The sequence below is a fragment of the Octodon degus genome, unplaced genomic scaffold (assembly GCF_000260255.1).
Source record: "Octodon degus isolate 3935 unplaced genomic scaffold, OctDeg1.0 scaffold00083, whole genome shotgun sequence".
NCBI classification, from domain to species: domain Eukaryota; kingdom Metazoa; phylum Chordata; class Mammalia; order Rodentia; family Octodontidae; genus Octodon; species Octodon degus.
The window spans coordinates 5,225,536-5,253,288 of record NW_004524659.1 but is presented as its reverse complement, the minus strand read 5'-3'; the positions used below and the strand labels follow the sequence as shown (position 1 = coordinate 5,253,288).

The 27,753-nt window shown below is 40.5% G+C and overlaps 1 protein-coding gene and 1 pseudogene across 1 annotated transcript in view; both read right to left on the bottom strand.

Annotated features, from left to right (window-relative positions):
- The window catches only part of Dpy19l3 (dpy-19 like C-mannosyltransferase 3), an 81,198-nt gene that overhangs the window by 13,256 nt on the left and 40,189 nt on the right, over nt 1-27,753 (bottom strand). The window contains exons 9-16 of the mRNA XM_004636690.2: nt 15,662-15,793; nt 13,588-13,689; nt 10,910-10,983; nt 10,576-10,734; nt 6,635-6,757; nt 6,177-6,288; nt 5,517-5,573; nt 234-316 (exon numbers count right to left, since the gene is read on the bottom strand). Of these exons, the coding sequence (XP_004636747.1) occupies nt 234-316; nt 5,517-5,573; nt 6,177-6,288; nt 6,635-6,757; nt 10,576-10,734; nt 10,910-10,983; nt 13,588-13,689; nt 15,662-15,793 (842 nt within the window). The remainder of the gene's footprint in view (nt 1-233; nt 317-5,516; nt 5,574-6,176; nt 6,289-6,634; nt 6,758-10,575; nt 10,735-10,909; nt 10,984-13,587; nt 13,690-15,661; nt 15,794-27,753) is intronic.
- Nucleotides 19,676-20,838, bottom strand: LOC105742918 (annotated as a pseudogene).

The following is a 27,753-nucleotide window of genomic DNA, read 5'->3' as shown; positions in this document are numbered from 1 at the left end:
TTTTTTTTTTTTTCCCCTGCAATGGTTATTTTGCTTTCTTTAAGGGATACACCTGGGCAAAGGGTTTTTCAAGTATGAAGAGTTATTTCCAAATATGGGGCTTAAAAAAAAAAGATTAATGAAAACGAATGCTTTTCCACAATTAGATTCACAACCACCAATCAATCCACCCCAAAACTAACCCGATCTGAAAAAGCACTTAAAAATTCAAAGGTTAAAAAAATTCATCTTACTTAATCCAGTTCATCAGCTCCACTGTATCTGGGTCATAGAATTCTCTCAACTCGGAGAGTTCATCCATCATTCCTGGCCAGAACTGAAATTGAAAACAAAACAAAACCAAAATCCACCCCCATCATGACACCTATCACTACAGCTGCATGAAAAAGGGTCAAGTGTGCCATGCACAGACCTGGCAGACAGAGCCAGAGCTGCGTCCCCTGTGCCGCCAGCCCTCCCAGCCCACGTGGGCTGAGGCTTCAATGAGTTTCCCAAGTTATCCTGAGCTGACGCTGATCATGACCAGAGGTGTTGTCAACTTTAAAACAGTGCACTTTTATTTTACTTGTATAAAAATGCTATTGTATGAAGGTCTAATAACTGGCAAAACATTACTTTGATGCGACAGGAGTACCAGCCACAAGCATGCTCTCAGGGTATTGGGAAAGTGTTGTCAACTACTGCCACGCACTCTATCCTTAAGAGCAGACTGCAACCACAGGGGAGAGCCCCATATCATAGCTGCAGAAAATACTCTTGAAGACAGTCTCACTTCTGTTCTGACAATAACTCATGTGCTATGAGGCAGCAGGAAGCAGCATCACTGGGGTTTTTATTTTAATAGTATGGTAACCGGTTCCAAGAGGGACCCGAGTTGACCAGGTCACAAGTGGCAGAACTACAACTTGGAATGTGACTGGACAGTAAGCTCCTTCTCATTGAATAATGTATTTTTGACACTAGAAATCTGGTCACACAGTTCGACATAGATTAACAGAATTACTGGTACAGTGAGAGAGAATATTTGCAAGCACACAGTCCAGGAAGACCTGAGACATCTATCACCGGTTATCTCTTGGTCAACTTGAGTTATTGAAGGTTTTGTAGATAGTGTAAAATTATATCTGAACCTACTATTTACCCAATACAATATCAGTCTGTTTATTCTATCAATTAATTACATCTTAACCTTTTTTTTTTTTTTTTTTTTTTGTATTTAGTGCAGATTCTAAAGATTCTATAAGATCTCACTATACAGGTCAGACTTGTGATTCTCCTGTTTTCAGCTTCCCAAGCGCTGGGATTACGTGCCAGCATGCCCAGTCTCAATCACCATCTTAGTGCACTTCGGGGGTGAGGCTGGCACGGCAGGCCGGGGATCGAACCTCCAACCCTGCATCTGCCTAAGCAGATGCTTTAATCTGCTGAGCTATCTGGCCAGCCCCATCTTAATTGTTTTAACAAATAATGGGTGACTCGCAAGACTTGATCATCCACATATATCCTAAGGTTAGCTGCAGAATTCATTTCACAACATTGACACAGAAGACCGGTAGCAACATGCCTCTGTTTCATTAATGTTGAAAAGGTAATAATTTTAAGAATCACTAATGAGAATCAAAGAACACCTGATTTGTCTGTGGATGTTTTAGCCCTACTGCCTTCTTATCCTGTTATTTCATCTCAGGTCATTAGTACTGCTGACTCACAGCTTGTCTCTTGGGCAGGTAGGTCAAGAGAACTGTGAGGGATGGAGAATCAGGAGTTAGCACATTTGGCTCTAGTTTTCAGAAGAAGTGTTGTGAAAATGACTGATTAAACAATCCCTTTGTAATATTATAATTAGGTATTTCCTTATTAATTTGATAAAATGCTCTTATTTATTTATTTGGTACAGGGTCTTCCTATGCAGCTTGGACTCACAGTGATCCTCTTGTCTCAGCCTCCCCAGCACTAGGATTACAGATATGCGCCACCATGCCAGGTTTCAGTGGCTGGCATGGCACGCCTAGGGTTCCCAGGCCTGCACTGCATGTGGTACCGGGAAATGAACCCAGGTCCTTGTGCTTTCCACGCAGGTGCACCAAGTTATCTTCCTGGCCTCCAATTCTTTGAATATATATGTGAATCCAATGACATTACATACTTTTGAAGCTGCTGTTATTAATGCTAAGAATGCTGCAATCTACTAAGAGCAGCTTAGAAAACTTAATGTAAAAGTAAGTGCTGAACAAATTAAAGGCTGCTTTTAGATAATCAGAAATAGTGTATATAGGATTCCATCAATCTAAGTAAGTTAAGAACAATGACAATAAATTTTACTTGATTTCAAAATGGAGAATAGAATATGCTTTTCCCTTTTAATAAGATAATCCTAGGGCTGGCAAGATAGCTCAGCAGACTAAGCGCTTGCTTAGGCAAGTGAAGGGACCACGGTTCGATCGCCTGTACCACATGCCACGCCAGTCCCATCCTGAGGGTGGGTGAAGCCGGCCACTGAGACAGGGTGTAGCAGCGCATGCTGTATTCCCAGCGCTGGGGAGGTTGAAGGCAGGAGAATCACCATAAATCTGAGCTGAACAGTGAGACCCTCTAACAACCAAATACATTTAAAAAACAAAACAAAACAAAAAAAAAACTGAGAGACAGGGATAAGGAAACAGTCTTGTTAACAAAACCTGAACCCCTGTTTAAAGTTGCTGGGTAAAACTCAAATCAGGCTTTAAAGTATACAAATGTACATTATAGATAAGATTTAATAGTTGAGATAGAAGAAAATAGGTTCAGTTTTAAGGTAACTTTGAATATACATATTACCTCCATATTCTGTGATCACTGCAATTTTATATTCTGCAAATTTTGAGATGAAATAGCTGAACTATTTTGTATAGTAAAACTTTTCTACACCAAGAGCAACTGAGGTAACAGTCTCCTTTCTCCCCTCTCCGTTACACTGGGGGATTGATCCACGGCCTTTGTGCCAAGCTGTATCCTGAGTCTTTTATTTGATATTTGACAAGGCTCTTGCTGAGCGGCTAAGTTGCCCAGACTGGGCCTGAACTTGTGATCCTCCTCCCTCAGCTCCAGGAGTGCTGGGGTAACAGGCGAGCACCTCCAGCCTAGCTTGGAGGATTCTTTAAGATGCCAGCTCTCCTCAGGGAAAATCACAAGGATTTCTGGAGAACGATGGCTTTCCAGTGCTCTTGTTCTCACTTGTTCCTTCACAACAGCGGCTTTTCTCCACCTCTACCCTACTTCAGGGGAAGTCTGGCCACCTGGGGAGACTTCTCCGGCTGTCACAGCTAGAGGGAAGTGCTACTGCCATCAAGTGGGTTGAAGGTACAGGACAGTCCCCATGAGAGTCATCCTGGCGGGCAGTCGAACCTGCACTGGTAGGAACCCGGCTGACACTACAGTAGGCACTTCACCCTGACCGTGAGCAGCAGCAGCAGCAGCAGCAGCAGCAGCAGCAGCAGCAGCAGCAGCAGCAGCAGCAGCAGCAGCAGCAGCAGCAGCAGCACGGCTACACCACGCTCTTCTGGACTCTGCGCCGCAGCTTCTGACCTAGCAGGGCTGAACTGTGACCCAAGTACCTGTGTTGCCCCAAGGCCTGATGTTGCTTGTCTAAGGACTATGCTTTAAGAGCCAGGGCTCTACAGCATGGTTTATTTTCTCTGCAACATCCTGCCATGATTTTACCAAGATCAAACAAATATCTTACCTCCTCAAACAGCATTTTAAAAAGAATCTGTGAAATTTCAATGAGTACCTGAGACATAAGAACTCAGCCCATGTCCATACAATGATGGAGAGACTGTCCTGATGTACTCTCTACAGAGGGCAGACAGGTCGAAGGGCTACATTTTGTTCTAGAAGGAGGGGGTTTTAGCCTCAAAATGAATGTGTAATAGGAAAGTTACCAGATTCCTCATTAAATGTAGCCTGCTTAATATTTAACCACAGCTTTCCAGATGTTTTTAAGTTTTACATACTTATATAAAAGCAAATTTCCAGACACCAAAAGGTAGAAAACTACTTCTAGTAGTTTTCTAGTGCCTCGGAGGTTCTGACACATGGGAACAAGGCAGTGTATAGTTTTCTAAAATATTTAGTTAGTGATGACTGACTTTTTTGGCCTTAAACCTTTGGCTTACAAAGACCAACCTGAAAACAGAAGCACTGAAACCAAAAGCTGAGCCTTCTCTGCAGTGGCTCCACCCCAGCGCAGGCCCCGTCTCTTTATCTGCTCATCCTCCACCCCCCAGTTCAGAGCCTCTGCATAGCAGATTTTGAAAGCCACTGTTCGAATATTTTAACATTTTGAAGAAAAAGCACCTCAACCTCACAAGTATGTATTTTGATTTTACAGAGAAGGCAAGAATTCAGCAAAGGTCTGGCCCCATAGCTCAGTGGATTAAAGTGCCTGCTTAGGCAGAGAGCAGCGGCCGGTTGCGATCCCTGGGGTGCTCTGCCAGACCTGCCTCCGGGGGGCGGACTGAGACAGCAATTGAGACTGGGCGTGGTGGCGCGTGCCTGTAATCCCAGCTCTTGGGAGGCTGAACACAGATGGATCACTATGAGTCTGATCTATGTAGTGAGACCTTGCAGACCCTGTCCTAAAAAAAAAAAAAAAAAAAAAAAAAAATCAGCAGGATGAAGCAATCTGTGCTAGTGGCCTATATGTCAAAGCCTGTGAATCTTGAGGATGCCACATATGAGGCACATAGTCGTTGACCTGACCAAGAGCCACTGTCTCAGGGGATCCTCAGCACTGGGGCACAGTCAGCGTTTCAGAAACCAGTCAACGAGGAACACGAAAAACTTTCCTACTCCCTGCTGAAAGTGAAAACAAGATTTAAAAAAATTCTGACCTTAGATGTGTATTTGTTCATATGTGTTTAGTTTTCTTATAAAGAAAATCACCTGATGAAAAGATAACATTTTAAAACTTATTCCACATAAATCAGGGAAGAGGAGAAAATAATCTTTCTACTTGTTTGCTGAAAAACAGGTCTGAAAACATTTTCAGAGTTTGCTGAATATAACTCATTGGACTGACTTAATGCCAGTGACTTTTGCTGTCATGCTTTTCTTTGTTAAAAAGCTATTTGACCTTTTGAATTATGCTTTTTGTTTTTTCCTATATGCTACTTCTGGAGGTATTAAAATATTTCAAGTTTGTGTAACTATAAAATCTTACTTTTAGTTTTCAAAGCTATGTTTCCTAAGTAAACAAAGGTATGTTCGCTAAGTAAATAAAATTCAAAGAGGACAAAAAAAAAAAAAAAAAAAAAAAAAAAGAAACCATTAAAAGCAGAATTTAAATAAAAAATAAATAAAAAAGCTATTTGAAAAAAATTTATATCAATATCAACTGTAGCAAAATGCTAAGGAGGTATTTATAAACCCCATAAACCCATCTTGATTTGCCAAAAACCACACAAAATACATTGAGTCAAAGCAATTATTCTACTAAATAGATTAATGACCAAAAAAATGAGGAAAACCCAGCTTACCTTATAGCCCAGATACAGCAGTATTACTATTGGTACTGAATATCGCATTATACATATCTATATAAGAAAGACACTATTTAGATTATAAGCATTTTGAACATTTTTGCGTTATGGTTTTGCTTTGTAAATATACGTATTTTATAAACAACAACAAAAATATCATTTAATGGTGCATGAGTCTCCAGTATCAGGACAACTGAGTCAGTGTCTGGGTTCTAAGCACTTAGGTGGCATCTCCAGCTTCCACCATATTGCTACCTCGTGAGGACCGAGGGCAGAACAATTCCCCAAATCACATTTGTAGGTCTCTACACGTTATTCTACACTTGTCAATAGGTATTCGGAGAACACTTTGTGAGAAGAACAGTTATAATGTTAGGTAGGAGGGTTACTGGCAAGTTTTAATTCTTTATATGTGAGTATGCATGTGTTTTGTATTTCAAAGGTAGGAAAAATACGAATTTAAAAAAAATTAAAATTAACAACAAACTTTAAAAAACTCCTTATGAAATCTTAATGTATTAAAGATCTATTTCTAGTTTCAAAGGTCAGAATCCATGTTATCTGACTGGTACATAGGTAACTACTAAAGAACAGAGAAATGGTTTAAACAAAATACGAAACCATTAAAAATGAAATGGAAAAGGGGACAGTACTGACCCTCTTTGCGTTATAAAGACGGACCCGCTTCAGAAGTAGCTCCCATAGCTCGTGGCTGCACAGCCCAAATGACGCAAACACACACATGTGCGATGTCCAGAGGTACTTCATCCTGCCAGGACAGGAAGGGGCACAACTCAGCAGCTCGTACCCGCATACGCGTCTCAAGGCTGAGACAGCTGTGAGAGCTCTACAGTCTGCGACAGCAACGTGTTGCTCTGAACTATGAAGAAATAAGCTGCCAAAGGGTCGGCCAATAATTCCTCTGCGTTTGGGGAACCATCGATCAGGTAAAAGAGTGCTAGAAACTGGAACCAAACTGATGGTGAATAATATTTTGTAGTGGGAGACACTCACGGTCATTAAGGAAGATGACAGTCAGTTGCTAAATTTTGTTGCTAAATAACATCAAGTGAGGAGCGGTCAAAAAAGAAAGAAATCAGAGAAGACAAAAATACCTCATTGTGCTCAGCGCCAAGAGCCCGAACAGGATGGTGTGAAGTAAGTTATACGCGGTTTCCGGCTTCAGGTCAGCTGTGCATCTTCCCATTTTACCCGTGGACTGCTGAACTGTGGAATCACTGAATAAAGTGGCAAACACACAAATCTTAAGCTGAATAAAAATAATCTTTGTTTAGTTAAATCTTATTTTCCCCTAAAGAAATCAATTAGCATTGATCAGTTCTGAAGTTGTCGGAGGCTAAAATCATTACACGAATGCAGAGGTAATTATAACTAAAATCTCATAGATTTTAATTTTGCGAAGATTTAAAGTGATTCCATTATTTAAGTTAAATGAGAATAGCAAAACAATTCCTTTTGGAATCACTGAAAATGGAGACCTTTAAAGATGTATTATGAGTTGTTTGTTTTACAAGTATTTTGTAAATTTTTGTAAGTAAAAGGAATGTATCTATAAACCTGGAATTCAATTCTTCTATGAAATGATCACATTTCAAACCTGTCAAAGCCTCCTTCTATATGTCTAATGCATGACTTCTACCAAACACAGCCATATTAAGCTCATTACAGCTAACAAAATTAATAGCAGTCCCTCAACATCATCTCACAGTATGAGTTCTAATTTCCATTTCTAGTAATCATTATTTTTCTTCAGGAGGTTTCTTTGAAGCAGAATCTAAAACTTGCAGAATATATTTCTTGATAGACCACTTCAAACATCTTTGGATCTATAAAAGTTATCCCCCCAACTTCCTCACACCTTCTTAAAAACCATTTATTCAGTGAACAAAACACAGCATCTGTACTGTAAGTCTTCACTCTTCAGATCTGGCTGAGTGCCTCCTTATGGTGATGTTTGCCTTATTTTTCCATTCTCATGTTTCTTGTAAACTTGTAATCAAATCTAGAGGGTCATTTGAGTTTATTATTATTATGGGGGACAAGAACACTTCATGGAGATCGAGTCTATCGTGCACCACACTGGGAAGCACATACTGGCTGCTAGCTCCACTGTAGTGAGGCTAAGACTGTAGTGAGTTCCAATACTGCATAATTTGTCATCACAAGGAAAAGAAAACACTGTGACGGTTGCCAGCTGAAGACAAAGACAACTACTTTCAAAGGCCCTATGAAGTCTTTATATAAATGCAGAAGAACTGGCTGTGTGTGATGCTTCTCTATATACCTGCAAGGCTTTTATTTCTTAGAAATCACTATGTCACCATCACAGATTGGTAAGATTATTAAAATCTTACTCTAAGGGAGCTTTCACTATTGGTAGTAACTTCAACTTAAAGGTTAAATATTAAAACACAGACATTGGCTTCTATATTGGTATCATAAGATTCTTCTACACAAGAAAAGTGCATTTTTTTCCTTGAAAATGTGCATTGAATCCAGGGTGCTAAACCTCAAATTCATTCATTTATTTATATTTATATTAATTAATTAGTTTAGGGAAGGATATACAGGGTGTTCAGAGTCTCACTACCAGATTGGACTCTGTTTACAGCCTTCCAAGAGCTGGGATTACAGGAGTGCACCACCATGCCCAGTCTCAATTGCCACTTAGTGTGCCCCAGGGGCGGGACCAGCACAGCAGGCCTGGGGATTGAAGGGATCGAACCCCTGGCCCCTGCACTTGCTTGCAGGCACTTTAATCTACTGAGCTATTTGGCTGGCCCTATTTATAGTTTTAGATAGGGTCTTTCTTAGTCACTGAGTTGCCCAGATTAGGTTGGGCTCAAACTTGTGATCCTCTTGCCTCAGCCTAATAGAATGTTGAGATTACAAATGAGACCCACCACATGCAGCAAGATGATTTGCTCTTACCTTCCCTTGATACCTAAGGGAATTCTGTGATGCCTTTATTGTGCCCAGCCAGGCTGGAAGGCCCTTCCACTCCTACAGACAGAGAGCACTGTACTACTTTCAGTTGCATCCTTCACACTAATACACATGAGTTGTGTGACTATAAAAGTCATACTTCCGTCCCTGAACATTTCTGTTTGCAAACAGTTTGGTTTCCAAACAGAGGCATCCGGCAAAATTTTGCTTTTGCTTGCAAACTCTGCATCGAGTGCCAGACACCACTGTGGCCACAGGAACACAAATGTAGTCATCATCGTTCCCAAAACTATAGAACAAATGAAGTTCATGAACTGAAGTACTACTGCAGTATCCTCCTGCCCAGTACTTATTTCAGAAAAGAATTGCACTCTGAGTTCCTCTATATCTTTCTGCTGTTGCTTATTTACTATTGACCCTATTAATTCATGCATTTGACCGAGCTAGTGTCCTCCGCACTTGTTCTGGGTGGACACTGGGTTTCCTCCATATGTTCCTGCATTTGATTCTTTACTGCAGATGTTATTAATTCAGGGATTTCTTTTTTTATTTCCAATCTGAGTCCCTCTATACCTTTCTGCAGATGTTTTTTTTATTTCAGAAGCCATTGATTCAATGCTTTCAGCTGTGTGATTCCCAATTTGTTCTGTGTTAGTGTCCTCTGCATTTGTTACTGGTGGGCTTGGGTTCTGAGCTGCCCAGTAAGTACTTTACATAAAAACACAAGGTACTTTACATACTCGGTATTAAAACAGATATCTTCCAAATTACTTAAAAGTTAATTTATATTAAGATACTATCACCCTTTAATTACTTTCATAGAGTCTTTTTCTTCTAATAATGACCTGAAAATCCCTAGTTGGTGGGTGTTCTAAAATCTTTGCCTCTAATCACATTCCAAGTCAATTCCCAGGGCTGGCTCAGAGATTTGCACCGAGCACAGGGCACATTTTCACAAAGATGCCACATGCCAACTGAACTTCCTGCTTTGGTGTGTCTGGAATAATATCGAATGACACTGTCTAGATAATTACTCTGTCCATGTAGATAATTTTCACATGGCCACACTGTATACTGAGCAGGTATAAAAAGAACACTTCTGCAGGACACTAAAATAGCTTATAGCCAATGAGGTGCTTTGATGGTTCAACATGGCTTCATTCTTAATAATCACAGAACACCTCACTGCTGCACACCCATTTTCCCAGCAGCTCTCTCGTGGCTGCGAGCCATAGTGCGCCACCACCCTAACTGGCCAGGTCACTACGCAGAGAAAGAGCTTCTTTGGGAGTTTAATTTTTCATCAGTGACAGCAGCTTTGATTTGGTATATATGATTTTTCTTCCCATTCAACAAGAATAACGAATGCAAAAAAACCACCCTAAGCTTAAGAGGTGGATGTTCTACTGGTTTTAGAAAAGTCCTTATATTCCCTGATTTTCTTCACTAGACTGGTAGAGAGCCTAAGCTTTAAAAAATTGACACTTACTACTTAAGATTTTTAGTTGATACTAGTAATTATGGCCCATTCCTCTGAAACAAGATGTAAGGAAGCAAACAAACAATTATTTAACTCTTTACCTTCACAAGAAATAATGTAAAAATCATCTGGAAGAGGAAGGTAGACAAAAGTAGAAGAATGCAAAAAACTAGTAACAGAGAAAATAATATAGAAAAATAAGGCAAGAAAAGAGAAACACAAATCAGAAAAAACAGAATATTCTGGGTTGGAGACATTATTTTAAGTCTGTTGTGTTGTTTTAGATTTATGCTCCATAAAACCATGTAGAGAAAGCACTTGTCATTCTCATTCTACTGATGAGGAAAAGAAATGCTGAGAAGTGGCAGAGCCGGCCCAAAGACCACACCCTCCCAGTGTGTGAGCTGAGACTTAATCCCAGACCACTCTGAACAGGGGCCCCCACTCTTCGGGATCTTACCACTACAGAGAGTAGGGTTCCGCCTTTAAGATGTGTGGCATCACTCTGTTCCGAGTGATACTTTGATTTTCAACTTAGTCATTTTTTTCTGCAACACCCAGAGCAATTTCCTGGAGGCAGAGTGTTAAACATGCTGCAACGCTCCATACCTGAGATTATGAAAGGCGACAACCAATGCTGTGATCACTGTGATGGACAGAACGAATATGTAAGCATAAAAGAGCAGAGTATCGGAAAGCCTTGCAAATGTATTAAAAGGCAGGAGGCCAAAAGCTTCTTCACACAGATAGAGATTTGCATCAAAATCTCTGGGGAACAAATGGAAAGCAAAGTATTAAATTAAATACAAGGCAAGGAAGCAACACTATATTTTCCTTAAAATAAGTCTGCAATTAATAATTGAGGGGATTATAGCAATTTAAGTATTAAAGTCCTGGCTGCTTTAGTACATAACAGCAAGTGCAGATTTTAATTCAATCGTACCTTGTTGCTCCAAACCCAAATTTTGCTTTTAGAAATTTAAATATGTGTTCATCTGACTTCAGGTTAAGAATTTTCTATCAAGGAGAGAAAAGACAGAAATTTCTATTAATGCCTTAGGTATGGATTGAGGATAATTTCCCAATGGACACATGTATCCAGGGTCTAGTTTCACAGGATGTACATATACAAAATTTGCAGAGGTTCACAATATTTCTCAGAACTGATTCTGAGTCACAGAATTTCAAACTCCCTCCTCCCCTATACCGTCCTTTCATAAGGATAATCTTTTATTCAAACATCTTATGCATAAGTTCAATATAGAAGATAGATAAATGATGGCTGTTTCTGGTTTCAGGGAGCGGGAGAAGACTGGAGCACCGTGACTAGAATTTTTATTAAAAAAAAAAAAAAAAAAAAGTCTGAGTTGGGCATTGTGGTTCACACCTGTAGTCCTGGCACTCTGGTGGGCTGAGGCAGGAGCACTGTGTGTTTAAATAGTAATTAAGCAAGATCCTAACTCACAAAAAGGGGCTGAAGATACAGCTCTGTGCAAAGGTATGCCTCAATGCCCAGGCCCATTACGGTCATCACCACAGAAGATGGCAACAAGCAAAGTGAGGACCAGCAACCTCAAGGAGAAACACTGCCCACTTGGCTTAGGGATGTGGATCTATACATACAACTGACACAACACTTATTTACTCAAAGGCATTATAAGGCAATAGTAACCCTTGCTGCTGACCAGGTAAAGGCTACTTTTCATCATCAGTGACTGTAACTTTCTTTTTTTTGGTACAGGGTCTCACTATGCAGATCAGACTCATAGTGATCATCCTGTTTTCAGCCTCCTCAGCAGCTGGGATTACAGGTGTGAGCCACCATGCCTGGACTCCATTACAGGATCAGTGTGCCCTGGGGCCGGGGCTGGCGCAGGGTGTGGTACTGGGGCAACTGTAATTTTAATTCACATAATTTTAGGTTTAATTTACAACTTTTAAAGTCAATAATAATATAATAGTGAAGAAGTGATATCAAAGGAAAAATGACAGCAAAAAAGGTAAAGCCAGAATTGAGGTTAGTACACAAAATAAATTCATTAGAGATGAGCCCCAAATCTAGTCTTAGGCATTACAGCAGTAAATGCAAAAAGGAAGATAAAAACATTTATTTTACTCGCAGGGTAGTAAGATTAAAACTACCCAGTTGCTCAGAAGAGACCCTAACAGTCATAGAAATAAGAAAGAGAGAAATGTCTCTTACGGGTACAGTAAAAATAGCAAGGTGGTTTCACAGACTGTTTTTTCTAATTCTTCTCATTGTAGGCTGAAAATCTATGTATGTTATTCTTTGGGTTGTCAAAAACTAGAGGCCCAGGCACACACCTAATCTATGAACAGATCACTAAACTCTTAAAAGTGACCATGGGTGAACTGTATACTTTCAACTAATCTTCCAGGACGGCTGAAATCCCTGAGAGGGAGAAAAACAGACAGACAGACAGACAGCGAAAGAGACAGGGAGAGACACACACACACAGAGAAAGAGAGATAGATAGAGACAGAGACAAAGACTGCAAAATTCTCAGCTGTTCATATAAAATGGTATATTTTGCACATATCTTATGCATAACCTCTCATGCTTTTGATCACATCTAGATTATTTATAATATGTAATTCAATGGAAATGTTGTATAAACAGTTCCTAGACCCTACTGTTTGGGATTGGTAACAAGAACACAAGTCTATGTATGGTCAGTCTAGACGCAGTTTCCTCTCCAGTATTTTTGATGTGTGGTTGGCTGGATACTGGAATGAGGAACCTGGGGGTGGGAATTCATGGGAATGCAGGGCGACTGCACCGAACGGTACAGGGTTTAAGGCTGTAGTGACAAGGACCTGGAGTGAGGTATTTTTTGTGGCTGGCTGAGTGAAGAATCTTTCCTTCTTTGACAGTCCAGGGAACTGTCACTCTTAGGGAAGTGGAGGATCTGCCGTGCAGATGGCTGGTATGCTGAGACCAGCATTCTAGGAGGGCCAAGTCGTCTGATGAGATCACTGGGTTTTGCTGTTGTAGAAAGACAAATGGGGCATCAAGGTCCTGAAATAAAGTCTTCATTAAAAAAAAAAAAAAAGCCAGAAAAATATTGTAAAATTAAGCACCCCTCTGAGGCATTTTGAAAAAAAACCCTCAGAAAAGCTCTGGTATGTAAGTATAGGCATATGTTACTAAGTGAATTATTCTATTTTATAGGGTGGTTAATCTTGAGTCATCTTAGAGAACATTTAGCAACAACGAGCTCATCTTTCTGAGAGAAATTAGATAGGCTTGTTTATTTATTAACTGAACCCTATAAAAACCATAGTGTACAGAACTATCTAAATTTAGAGAATTATTTATTTAATGAATTAATTATTTAATTTTTATAGTTGAGTTTAAAAAAGTTTATTAACTTGGTGAGTTTAAGATAGAACAGGCTACAGAAGAATAAGTATAAATGAATAGTTAAAACCAACAAAATCATCCTGTTTTTAGACCAAGCTAAAACTGGGCCTGTTCAAAGTGTGCTGACATGCTTTATTAAGCAAGGATTTACTTATTTGAAATAGGAAGTTTCAAAAATTATCTCCAACACCATCAGTAAGTTTAAAAAGTACATTAAATGTCATTTATTAACTTACCTTAATAATATTGTTGAGAAAGAGTGTCAAACAGAAAACTACAGATAAATGTAGCAAAAGTTTCCTGATCCTGTTAAGGAAATTTCCAGTTTTCAGATTTTTCTAGAAATTAAAAGAGTTGTTTCAATTCTTAAATTTTTAGATAGCTTCCTAAATACTTAATATTAATTAAGAGCTTCAGACATTGGCTCATGCAACATATAAAGAAATCATACGTGGAAAATGTAATGTACAACTTTGTGAAGTTAAATCATTTTTAAATTTTCTATTAGTAAACAAATTATTTAATGATGAACTTCATAAGATAAGTAAGCATGCATTTTTCTTTTTCTTTTCTTTCTTTTTTCTTTTTGGAGCTCTTCATAACTGGAACATTGGGATCTGCCATTTGGGAAATACTTGCAGTACGCTGACTGAATACCAACACATCATTTATCATTAATTCACACATCACAGACACAGCCATAACCCAAGTAAGTAAGAGACCTATCAGTACAAAAAGCAAACTGTGCTCTTCTACATATAACTCTAATATTGTCAAATACAATATCTAGAGTTGAAATATGAGTGATGTTTACTTACAATTGAGGTTATAAGAATGGGAACTATTGCTTTTAACAATAAATTAAAAACCTGTTAAAATAATCTTCCTTACAGTTTGTCCACAGCAATTCTCACTCAAAAAATTAATACAAAAAATTAAAAGCAAAACTTCACAAAGGTGAAACCATTTACACTTCCCAAAGGTGAAAACAAAATTGCTTTTTGGTATAGAAATGTTTATAGCATATGAGAAAGGAAACAGTATCTTTTATAATTTTAAGGAAAAACAAATGGCTTTCAAATCTCATGCATATTAAAACAAATATAACTACATAATAAAACCAAAAGAGCAGGACAACAATTTCCTTCTATTTTTGACTGAGGTCTCATGCATGCCGGGCCTGGGATCTTCCTCTAAGCTACACCTGAGCCCCAGGTCGAAGTTTTTGAAGATGCTATCATTATACCTTAGGAAATGTCTCATTTCTGAAATGAATTTATTTAGATTCTTAAAATACTCAAAAAGAGCCAATTTATTTAAAAAGCTATTGAAGGGTACAGAGCAGCACTTCTACAATTAACCACAAGGAACAGGCTGACCTGAACTATTGTAATGGCAGGCAGAAACACTGAAATGACACCCACGATTTGGAGGCAGATCTATTTACATCGAGAGGCATTGAGCAAGACTATTACCAAAATATCAGCCCTGATCTTTGGTGGTCTATGGTTCATACAGATAAGCAAGTAGGAAGTACAGAGGCAGGACTGCTTGTCAAGTGGGGATTAGCATATACGGCGTGCATCACAGTGACCAGCGCTTTCTAAGACACAGAGGCAGCTGGAACTGGAACAGGCACTGTTACCTGGGCAACTAAAACCGAAGTCTATTGGCTGGGGTGGGCTGTTCTTGTTCTACTATGATGAACACATTGTACAACCAGCACATTCTTTTGACTCACAAAGTTTATAATTTTTGTTCTTTACTTCAACATGAAATCAACGGAACTCAACTAAACATCTTTGGCTAATCCCTGACTTGAACTAAAGTTTCAATTCTGTAAATAATTGCTGAAACAAAACAGATTGCTGAAACAAAGGCATGGCACATGGTGTCGGAAAGTTGGAAACAGAAACAATACCACATACCCTTAAAGAAAAATGCCAAAATGCCATTTGAATGGTTCATAAATTTTCCTTTGGCTACTACAATCAGGTCTATCGAAATACAATTTTTTTAAAAGTTTACCCTGAGTTTAAAAACAAAAAACAAAAAATGGGAGAATTGCAAGTTTGCGCCCAGCTCAGGGAACTGAGTAATTTAGTGAGAGCTTGTCTCAAAACAAACAAAACAAAAGCCACAAGAAAACAAAAAAGGACCAGGGATGGAGCTTAGTATGAAGGTCCTAGGTTCGGTTCCCAGTAACACAACACGTGGATACCTAGGCACCTAGGCACACACACACGCGCGCGCACACACACGTCGTGCGTGCACACACACACACACACACACACACACAGACAGTCCTACCTGAAATTTTCTTGCAATTAATACCGAAAGGTTGAAGCTGATAAGCAATGATCCAAGAATCATAGAATTGAAAAACTGAAGGATGCAGACCAGGAGCAAGCCTGTTATCTGTATACTGTACAGCCATGTTGCCTGCAGCAGCCAAAGATTAGAGGGTTAAGCAGCTTTTATCAGGAGACCACCGCATGGTGACATCTCAGGTTAGAAACAATGCAGAAAACACACCTCTGTTTAAGGAACACAGTCTAAACTTAATCAGATCATTGCATTTGCCATCTGCAGCCAACAATGAATATTCACATCCTCTTATTTCCTAATTTTCTACATCACATACTTTAGGACTATGTCACACACTGGCTTCTGTCTTGTCTCTGTGCGTGCCCCTAATTCCAAGATGGACTGGCACTCCTTCCTGCAGCAAGGCTTTCTGCTCGCTCTTTGGTTTGCAGCAGGCATGGTACAGCAGCTAAGGGCTTGATCCCAGGTGTCAACAGCAGCTGAAATGCAGTTCTAACCCTGGTGATCTTAATGTGTCAGAATGGCCAGTGTCTGAGGTAGGACGACGGTTGTGCTAAAATGCCAGTAGACACAGGGATGATACAGGCACACCTATGCTTTTAGCAGCACAATTCATAATAGCTAAATCTTAGAAACAGTTTACATATCCATCAACAGATGACTGGATAAAGAAAATGTGCATTTATACAGCATGGAGGAGTACTCAGCCATTAAGAAGGATAAGTTTGGGTCATCTGTAGGCAAATGGATGCACATTGGGACCATAATGTTAAGTGAAGTAAATCAAACACACAAGCTTTAAGATCACCTAGCTTCTTTTATATGAAAAACTCAAATATGAATAGAGTGCAAAATAAAAGACAGAAAACAGGAAAAAAGGTTATTGCAATCCAATGTGGACAATGTATCTAAAAGTGTATCTGCAAAAGCTGCATTTCTTGTTACATAGGTCTTACTTTATCTTGGTCTTAACCATCCAGCAGAGAAGTAAAAAACGAGGTATAAAAAGTAAAGCATATTAATGGCTGAGCTGTAAAAGGCTCAAGTCAACAACTTCTGACACTGCCAGCCTTTCGGATAACCTGCTACTATTATGGACTACTGGACTATATGAGAATATTTTGCTGAATTCACCCACCTACAATATTTACATGACAATGGAATACGCTTCTCTGACAAAACTAAGCAAAAAAAGAGGACATAAATGTATCTGTATATTCAAAATAGTTAGGATAGACATAACAGTTACTTTCTCTTAATTCAATGAATAGAAAGATTTGTACTAATGGTGTTTGTGGACAGGATATCATGTCTGCATCTTGTACTACGAATAACCACTAAGAAGACAATAATACGCAATGTATTAATTGTTGAAACTGTCCTACTAATCGGTTTTGAAACTGTCTCATGGCTATATGCTTCTCAATAAAATTATTTTAAAAAAAGTGTATCTGATTTAGTATAACTATCTTATGTATTTTATGTTTTTGGCCTGTTGGTCTGGCTTTTAATCTGTATGTATGATAACTGATTTTATAAGGACTTAGAAATAAATTAATCCGAGACTAGCAAAAAAGGAGGGGGCAGGAAGAGGGGAACAAAAAGCACCCAGAGGTGTTAGGTGCATGTATCCATTATCCACAACGATTGTGGGCATCATGTAATGAAATCATGTACCAATAACCCTGATACACACCATTCACGAAGGATCCTTCATGTAAGAAAACCCTACTGACAACAAAATAAGCAGAATGCATCCAATTTGAACCTAAAAACATGCCATGGGGGGAAAAAAACCCAGCCCCAAATACAGATGATCATTTTTCAGTTAGTTTTCCTCTTCTCTAAAGTTAAGACAATTCCAAACTCTACTGGTACACGAAAAATACCAGTTTTATTCAGCAGCCAAAATGATTTCTCCAAATAAGTACGAAAGGCTCAATGCTTTTGGTTGGTATGAATGGCAACTTGGAGCAAAGGATGCTGACAGTGCTTAGAATGATAAAGATCCTGTAATGTGTCTTACTGTAAGAGAGTTGTGAAATTCAGAAAAACAATGAACAGCCATCAATAGAAAGATGGGTCAAGAGTAAAAACTCAACACCATTACCTACAAAAATAACACTGATTTCATAGCAGGCCTCTAATAGTTCACATATATAGCATTTTATATGCTTCATATTATATACTATAAGTTTCTTACATCAATAACTTCAGCGAAAATTTACATTTTATTTTTTTAAAATATGAAACAAAACATTTTTTTTTTCTGTATTTAGGACACGGTCTACAGGGTCTTCAGGGTCACACTAAGTAGATTGGACTCATAGTGATTCTCTTGTTTCCAGCCTCCCAAGTGCTGGGATTACAGGTGTGTGCCACCACGCCCATTCTCAATCATTGTCTCAGTGTGCCCTGGGGGTGGAGCCAGCACAGCATGCTGGGGGAGACAAATTATTTTTAAAAGAGCAAAAGAGTAACAATTATATATAAAAGGTAATTGAAAATTTACATTTTAAATGAGTACATAATATTCCACCTTATACTGAAACTTGTCAGCCACTGAATCATCGGTGTCTTTACTTTATGAATTGACGTTATATCATAAAAGGAGTTGCAGAACTGCTGCAGAAAGTGGCAAGGATGATGAGTGTGTTTGGATCAAGTGGGAATTTTCTAAGGGACAGTAATGACAATGTGTCTTTTAGTGTAATTTAAAAAAAACTTAAATATTTGCAAAACACATTATTATGACTCTCCCTTTAAAAACTCCTCAATCATTATATTTAACTACTTTAATTTACTGATGTTTCCCCAGCATGTAAAAGAGTGCCCTCTTAGCACAGGGTCACTCAATATTAAAGAGGACTGAATGAACGAATGGGTTTCCTTAGGCTATTACTACTAAGAAAATAGAAAGCCTTTCCACTTAGCATGTGTAATTCATGACTTCTGGTGCAGTCACAGAACTATGCAACTATTACCACACTTTAAGATACTCTCATTACTTCAAAAGAAGTCCTATACCCATTAGCCATCACTCTCCACTGTAACTGTCCACCCCTCAATCTTGGGAACCACTCATGTACTGCCTTACAGATTGGCATATTCTGGACATTTTGTATAAATGGAATCATGGAATATGTAGTCTTCTGTGATTGGCTTCTTTTACTTGCTACAGTATTTGCACATTTCATCTATGTGGTACCATGTATCAGTATTTCATTTCTTTTGTATTGTTGATCACTAGTAATTTCTGGCTATACTATATTTTGTTTATCCATTCATTTGTTGATGGGTATTGAGGTTGTTTCTACTTTTTCGCTATTAGTGCTGCTGTCAATGTTCATACACAAACTTCTGAATATACATCTTTTCATTTCTTCGGGAGTGTACCTACAAGTGGAAGTACCAGATCATATGGCAACTCTATGTTTAAATTCTCAGGAAATGTTGTTTTGCAAAGAGACTGCACCATTTTGTAATCTCACCTGCGATGTATAAGAGCTTCACTTCCTCCACGCTCTCACCAACGTTTGTTATTATGTCTTTTTTAAAAATTTCAATCATCTGAGTGGATATAAAGTGGTATCTTGTGATTTCCTTTTGCATTTTTCTGGTTGCCAAAAATGTCAATCATCTTTTCACACAACTGCGAGACATCTACATATCTTATTTAGAAAAGTGTCTATTCAAATCCTTTGCCCCTTATTTTATCATTGAAAAATCTATATGACTTTTAAAGCATCACAGATAAATTATTTGCAAACTGTTACATAATTCTCCAGTTATAGGGTTGGTACACTTTGAAGCCCAAAAGTTTTTTGTTCAATTTCATTCTTCTGGATGTGGACATTCCAGCACCATTTGTTAAAATGGCTAATTACTCTGGCACCTTTGCTGAAATCAATTGATAATCTCTGGTCTCTCAACTCTTTTTTTTACCCCCACTGGAAAACAGGGAGACTCCACCGGCTGCCAGGGGTGTTCTTCCTCTTAGGTGCCTCGCTCCTTGGCAATGTGGTGTTTCTTGAGTGGTCCCGCAAATGCCCTCTTCTTTTCCGTGGTCTGGAAGCAGCAGTGGCCGATCGTGGAGGTGGGGTCAACGCACTTGAGGTCACACTTCTCCAGAGTCTGTTGTTTGGTTTACAGCAAGGACTTGCAGAGAGTGACCACCTGCTTCTCGGTTCCCGTCACACAGCCTTGCAGCAGGGCAAAGGCATTGGTTACTTCACTGTAGTGGACAAAGTCACCCAGAGGGTTGAAGCTCTTGTTAGACAGGCTGTGATAGTTGATCAGCTGGCTGTAGTTGATGAGGTAGCCCTGATGAATCCTGTAGATCTTCTTGGTCTCTGTGGGTGACGGTAATCTTCCTGCCTAGCCTGTGCCAGAGAAGGCCACAAGGGCAGGATGCCATGCTCCAATAAGGCAACCTTGTGCAGACCTCAGTGGGTCTTGCAAGGCAGTTTCTCAGTGTGCCATCTACTGGTGACCCCTTGTAGCCTTTGTCTTTGGTTACCCCAATGACATCGATCATCTTGTCCTGCCCACACCTGGCTCACGGGGCTCTGCTGCTCCAGCCTTTCTTGGGCCCAGTCCAGCATCCTGGCCACATTGCTCTCATTCACTGGGCTCTCCTTGCAGTGGGCAAGCCAACACTCCTGGCTGTGGGCTGTAATTTAGAGGACCTGGCAGTATTTCCGCACACTGCTGCAGTCCTCATCCAGCTGCTTCTTGACCGTGTCACCCTGCCATTTCGTGCAGTACTTGGTGAAGGCCGTCTTCTTAGATTTATACCAGTTCTTACAGAAATGCCTTTTGTACTCATCACTAATATGCTCTGCAAAGACAGTGTTGAAGGCCCAGAGACCTCAACGGGTTTCCACATAGCCTACAGTGCCGATAAACTCCTCAGATGGTGTCTCCACAATGGTCACGGCTTCCGTAATTCTTTCTTCCTCACCCTAGATGTCAGCTTATCCACTTCACTCATGATGTTGGTTATGCCTTCCCTATAGCCCAGAAAGGCTGTGAGGTGGGCGGGCCTGGGAGGGTCATCCTTGGGAAACTTGTTACTTTCGCTCTATGCCTGTTGCTGCACCTTTGAGGCAAGAAGCCCAAGACCTATGTCTGCGAGTGGAGAGCTTCCCGTGAGACATTTTGTCATCATATGCCCCCTGGTAAAGCTGTTCTCTCAAGTTTATAACACCCAATTATGTCTATATGTCTATTCTTCTGCTAGTACTATACATACCATCTTTTTTTTTTTAATTTTATTTATTTATTTATGTGTGTGTGTGTGTGTGTGTGTGTGTGTGTGGCCAGCTCAGCCCACCAGGGGGCGGGGCTGGCTGGCATGTGGTGCTGGGGGATTGAACCGCGGTCCCTGTGCTTTGCTAAGCTTGTTCTAAGTAGGTGCTTTAGACCACTGAGCCATCTCACCAGCCCCTATACATACCATCTTAATAAGGTATTTTTGTACATCTAAATTTTTTTTATGTATTTGGTACAGAGTCTCACTACATACCTTGGACTCATAGTGATCCTACTGCTTTCAGCCTCCCCAGTGCTGGAATTATAGGCATGTGCTGCTATGCTCAGACTTGGTTACCAGCTCAGTGCACCCCAAGGGTGGAGCCAGTGCAGCATGGGGTACCATGGATAGAACCCGGGCACTGCACTTGCCTAAGCAGGTGCTTAGTCTAGTCTACTGAGCTATCTCACTGGCCCGTAGTAAATTTTTTTTTTTTTTTTTCGGAACTGGGGATTGAACTCAGGCCCTTGCACTTGCCAGGGAAGCGCTTATTCCACTGAGCCATCTCCCCGGCCCCCCGTAGTAAATTTTTTATAATTTTATTTTTTCTTTTGCAAAGAGATAACACTTAAACCTGGGGTTTTTGCACTGAGTAACGTTCCCAGTCCCTTTTTATTTTTTCATTTTGAGACAAGGTCTCACTAAATTGGCCTCAGCCTCCCACAGCGCCGGGGTTATGGGCACACACTCCAGGCTCTCTTTTGAGCTCCTACTGGCAAGTATGCCCTTTGGCATCCCATGGGCATGGATTTGTCAGCTCTACAGCTACCAGCTAGCACCATAAGCCAGTCCAGAGGCAATCTGGAGCCCCTACACACCTCCTCACCTTCCCACACCAACCTGGACTGTGGTCATCTCAACCGTGAGGCCAACTCCAGTCCTCAGTGGAGGGGCTGCCTCAGTACCCCACTGTCCACAGACTTTAAAGAAGCACAGGAGCAAACACACGGTCCCAAATTCTGGGAGGTGCTAGGGAGGAAGTGCAGATGCCAGTCCACAGAAGGAATTTCCCTCCACACTTGCACCTTTTGTGGCCAGATCCTACAGCCTCAAACCAGGCCAGCAGCCAGGGAGGTCTTGCAGCTCAGGATCCTGCCCAGGTGGGGGAAGGGGGCAGTCATCACGTGCAGGGATGATCACAGGGGCTGGGAGAAGACCAGCAAAGGTGCAGATCATCTGGTGTTCAGTGGCTGGGGTCAGCCTAGGAAGGGAGGTATGAAACAGGAGCCTTGGAACCAAGGCTGGGCTGCTCAGGGTAGGAAGGGATCCAGAGAGGACCGCTGAGAGGGCTCAGGCATCAGAGGACCCTGGGGCAGTAGGGAGGACTCCCACCTCAATTCAGGGTGAGATCCTCCTGAGGGGTGTGAGGGGCTCATGTATGGAGGACCACAGAGGTTCAGGAGAGCCTATCTGGGGCCCCAGGAGGGGTGACAAGGGTACAGGGACCTTCCAGGGTGATGCAGATGGCCTACAAGAGCGCTGAGGGGACCCAAGCTGGGCAGCGTAGCTGGCCCACTGGAGTGTCCAGGAGACTCACCTGGGAGAGGTACCGGTGGACCTCCATTGGTGGGAATCGGGGGCAGTCTGGAGGGATAGGGATGACCTGCTGGGAGCTCCCTGTAGTAAATTTTAAACTCAGCAAGTGAGAGTTTTAGAACTTCTTTTCATTTTAAAGACTGTTTCGGTTGTTCTGGGTTCTGTGGAGTTCCATATGGATTTAATTTCTGTGGAAAGTCCATTTGAAATTTTTAAGAGGCTATCTAGGATTTTGAGAGGGATTATGTTGACTCTGTAGACAGATGTGGGGAGCACTGCTACCTCAGTAAGTCCATCAATCCATGAACATGAGATACCTTTGCAAATTTATTTAGGTTTTAAAAACTTTCAATGTGTTTTTTTAATTTTAAAAAATCTATCTATCTATCTATCTATCTATCTATCTATCTATCTATCTACCTACCTACCTACCTATCTGGTACAGGGTCTTACTATGCAGTCTGTACTCCTAGTGATCCTCCTGTCTCAGCCTCTCCAGCACTGGGATTACAGGCGTGCACTATCATCCTGGTTTCAGTGGCCCACTTGGCTTGGGGCTAGCACAGCATGCAGACCTGGGGATCGAACTCGGGTCCCAGTGATTGCCAGGCAGGCGCTTACACCGCCAAGCTCTTTCCCTGGCCCTACGTTTTAGTTTTAATGATACAATTTTTTACTTTTATTATTGTGACATTGATACTCAAGTATTTTATTCTTTTTGATGTTTTCCTTAAAAATGTTTATATTCTCTGTTCTTTAAAATTTTATTTCATTGATCTGCAGGAATCCTCTGCATCCCACTTCATTTACAAAAACTTAAAATACTATCTTCATCTAAAGTATGGTTTTCAGCGCTAGGGTTTTTTTTTTTAAATTTTAGCAGTTTTTAATTAAAAGTTGCCCAGATAAGGACTTCATTCCTGCATCTTCTCAGTCGTTTTTCCTTGTATTTGCCCTTCTCCTTTCCTACTTGGCAAGACTTGGCTTCCCGTTCCAGAATCTTTCTGTGGGCTTTGTCTAGTTTTAGCCTGCTGATAACCACCTCACTGGGGTGCATGTCCACATGGACAGCTGTGCCATTTGCCTTGCCTGCTGCACCTGTTCAGTGTAGATGACATACTTCTTCCTGTAACCCTGGACTACTTTGCTGATCTGCTGATCTTTAGAGTGACCTCGCACAACCTGAACTTCATCCCTTCAGATGGGCATGGAGTGAACACTGTATTTCTGTCTCAGCTCTTTGTAAAGAGGGGAAGACATAATTTTTCTGCGAACGTGGGAAGGCGCACTGAAATGCCTTTTATGGTTTTTGCTTCCGTTGGAAGTCACAAAAGGATTGAACTTCATTTTGGCCCCTGCAACTCCAGCAATGGCCACGAAAGGGAAGAGGTCTACATGTTGCTTCTGGTTCCAGGGATTGTTTTTACATCAAGTGGAGATACTTCTAGTAAAAGGGGCGTAGCTTGTGTAATGACAACCTGTGACTTTACCATTGTTCTCGCCACTTTCTGGCGAGTCCTCAAAGTCCTCTTTTGTGAGTTTCCTTTGGTGGCTGCCTCAGTGTCCTAAATTGATTGAAAATGTTTATGTAGTTTCCACCAAATAACAACATTACAGTGTGTCCTCATACACCTTTTCACCAGATATCTGAGGCTCAAGTGAAACATTACTGATGGACAGCCAGCAATGGAAAACTGACAGTATGCAGGAGGTGGAATGAGATACAGTGATTATCGTAGTACAAGATGCAGACATGATATCCTGCCCAAACACTATTAGTACAAATTTTTCCTCTCACTGAATTAAAAGAAAGTAGCTGTATATCTATCCTAACTATTTTGTATACACAGATACAAAATGGTCCTTCATTTGTATCCCCTTTTTTGTTTAGTTTTGTTAGAGATGGGTATTCCACTGCCACTTAAATATTGTAGGTGCGTGGATTCAGCAAAATAATCCAATATAGTCCAGTAGTCCATAATAGTAGTGGGTTATCTGTAGGACTGGCAGCTTTAATTCTCTTTTAAAATAAACATTCACTGTATCTCCTTATACCTCATGCATACTGTCAGTTTTCCATTGCTGGCTGTCCATCAATAATATTTAAGAATAAAAATACAGGGGCCAGGGAGATGGCTCAGTAGAGTAAGTGCTTGCCTGGCAAGCACAAGGGCCTGAGTTCAATCCCGGGTTCCACAAAACAAAACAAAACAAAACAAAACAAAACAAAACAAAACACTTTATTGTTTAATCACACCTCCCATCCTGGGAAGTCCTGGATTATCAGTGGTCCATCTGATGTGCCTTTCCAGGTTTTCTGTTAATAAGAGTTGCAGGATAGAAATCGGCAGGGGTACTATAGTCTTTCTGTGTAGAATAACCGGGATTCTCCTTAGGACCATGTTCATGCCCTTCATCATCATTCATAAGAATAACAGCTAATATTTGTTTCAAATTCATGAAATGTCAGGGTGTTCTCTCAAATGACTCATTTAAACTGAGGCAGTCTGGCTGCAGAGTCTATGTTCTTAACCGCTATGCTATACAGTTAGAATATAAGTACTGCCAAGGAGACTCAGGATTCTGGTGTTAAAATCTGCTACAGTTGGAAGCCTTTTAATATTCCACAGCAATGATAGGGCAGTGCTGTAGGTTTCTAATTTCATCATTTTTTTTCCACTAATTATTTTGATTTCATCAATTCTCATTATTATGTTCTCTATTTCATTGCTATTTGTTCTTTATTTTCTCCTACTTACACTGGGTTTATTTTGCTCATTTTTTTTTTAAAGGCAAAGACTTAGATTATTGGTCTTCAGACCTCTTTTCCACGTTGGTACTTAGGACTATATTTTTCCCTTACACCACTGCTTTAGATGAGTCCCACAAATTTTTATATGCTGCTCTGGTAAGAAATTCCATGCTCCTAAAGGCTTCCTCTTTGATCCACAGATTGCTTAGTTTCCAGTACTATAATTTTTCCTTTTATCTGTCTGCATTGATTTCTAATTTGTATTCACTATAGTCAGGAAATATATTCTCACTATGACTCTATCAGCTGTTGAAACTCAAAGGCATGCTCATTTGCTCATAATGCACCATGTTCACTACCTTTTGAGACAGAGTTTCAATATGCAGTTCAGGCTGGCCTTGAACTTGCAGCAGTTCCATTGGCCTCAGCCTTCCAAGTGCTGGGATGACCAGCGCGTGCCACCATGGCTGGCAGTGCCATTTGTTTTCTATTTCAAGAACTTCCTTTTAGGGGCCGGGGAGATGGCTCAGTGGAATAAGCGCTTCCCTGGCAAGTGTAAGGCCTGAGTTCAATCCCTGGTTCCACAAAAAAAAAAAAAAAAAAAAAAAAAGGAACTTCCTCTAGCCATTCCTTTATGGCAGGCCTGATGAAACACTGCATCAGTTTTCTTTCACTGAGAATGTTGTACTTTCTTCCTAATTCCTGAAGGTGTTTTTGCTGGCTACAGGATTCTGTGTTGGCAGCTCTTTATTTTTTTCACCACCTGGAAACTACGCCAGTTCTTCTAACCTCCATAGTTGTGCACATAACCAATGTCACTGTGATTGCCAAAGGGTGTTTTCATTGCTCTTTGACTACTTTCAAGACTTTAATTCCACCTTCAGAAGTCTGACCATCATGTTTTGGGGTGGATTTGTGTTTATCCTATTTGACATTACCTCAGCTTTTTGATTCTATATGTTCACATCTTTTTCCAAATTTGTGAAAATTTCAATCATTTATTGAAACAATCTGCATTTGAATACTTCTCTCTTTAGCCTTGAACTCCATCTCGTTTCCTTCCGAGATTCTGATCACATGCATTATAGATGTTTTGTTACAGATGGTGCCATTGGTCCTTGAGGTTCTGCATTTTTGAGGTTTGTTATTAGTGTATTTTCTCCTGTTCAAAGTAGGACATTTCAAAATTGCTCTATCTTCAAGTTTGCTGAGTGCTTCCTCTGATTATTTCACCTTGCTGTTGAGTCTATCCAACAGATTAATATAGAATTGAGAATTTTCCCAGTTCTAAAATTTTCATTTAGGGGCCGGGGAGATAGTTCAGTGGCTCAAGCGCCTGCCCGGCAAGTGAAAGGTCCTGAGTTCAATCCCCAGTAAAAAAATAAAAATAAAATCTTCATATCCTTTTTTTTTTTTGCTTTGAGTTTATATTTTAACTTGCTTGTTACTGCTTAATGAAGTTTTTATGATGCCTGCTACTGCTTATCAGATAATTTTGGCTCTTAGCATATTACCTTAGTTACTTTTCTCTCATTTCAGTTCATATCAGCTGGTTCCAAAACAGCGTGGCACCGCACAGGGGCAGCAGTTCACGGCAGCAGAAGACAACAAAAGTAGCAAGAGAAAAAAGGAGGAGCAGCAGAGAGCAAGCCTCCTTCCCTCCCTTACACCACATGCAGGGTACCTGCCCTGGGGTGGGTGTAGCACTCACACCTGTAATCCCAGCATCGGACCGTGAATCAAGCATCCGCTCTAGAAGTCGGCCCCATTCCTGCATGAGGCTTTGGGGGAACATCAACACACAAACTGTAACACGTACCAAATGATTTTCAGTTAGATCCTAGTACATAAGAAAGTTCTGTATCTTATTTAAATAAGTAAGCCTCCCTTGACACTAAGTATCTGAGTTTATTTTGAATGCTAATAAAAACTGACATATTGGGCAGCTTATAAACAATGACAATTTCATTTCTTACAGTTCTGGAGGCTAGAAAGGCCAGCACCAAGGCATCAGCAGACTCCACGTGTAGGGAGGGGCTGTTCATTCACTGATGGTGTCCTTTAGCTGTGTCCTTATGTGATACACTGGGTAACCGAGTTCCCTTGGGCTGTTTTATAATGGAGCTTATCACCTCCCAAAGGGTTTTACTTTTTAACACCTTGGGGGCTAGCATTTCAACACAAGTTTTAGGGGGTACAAATATGCAAACTATAATACAGCCAGTGTTATGCTGGGGGGGGAAAGGTGCTATCTACTTATTTATAGATGGGGTGGGGTAGAAGTCCAGGGTACCCCCTTGCGCTCTACTGACATTTAGGGTACAGAAGCAAAGGATACTTCTTTACTGCCGGGTGAAATGAAAGAAAAGCTCGAGTTCCCGCCAAAGATTTTGCTGATAGCATCCTAGCTTGGAAGACAAAAGGTGGCTGATTGCTGCTCACACAGCTTTCACCGACCAGGCAGCAGGCTAG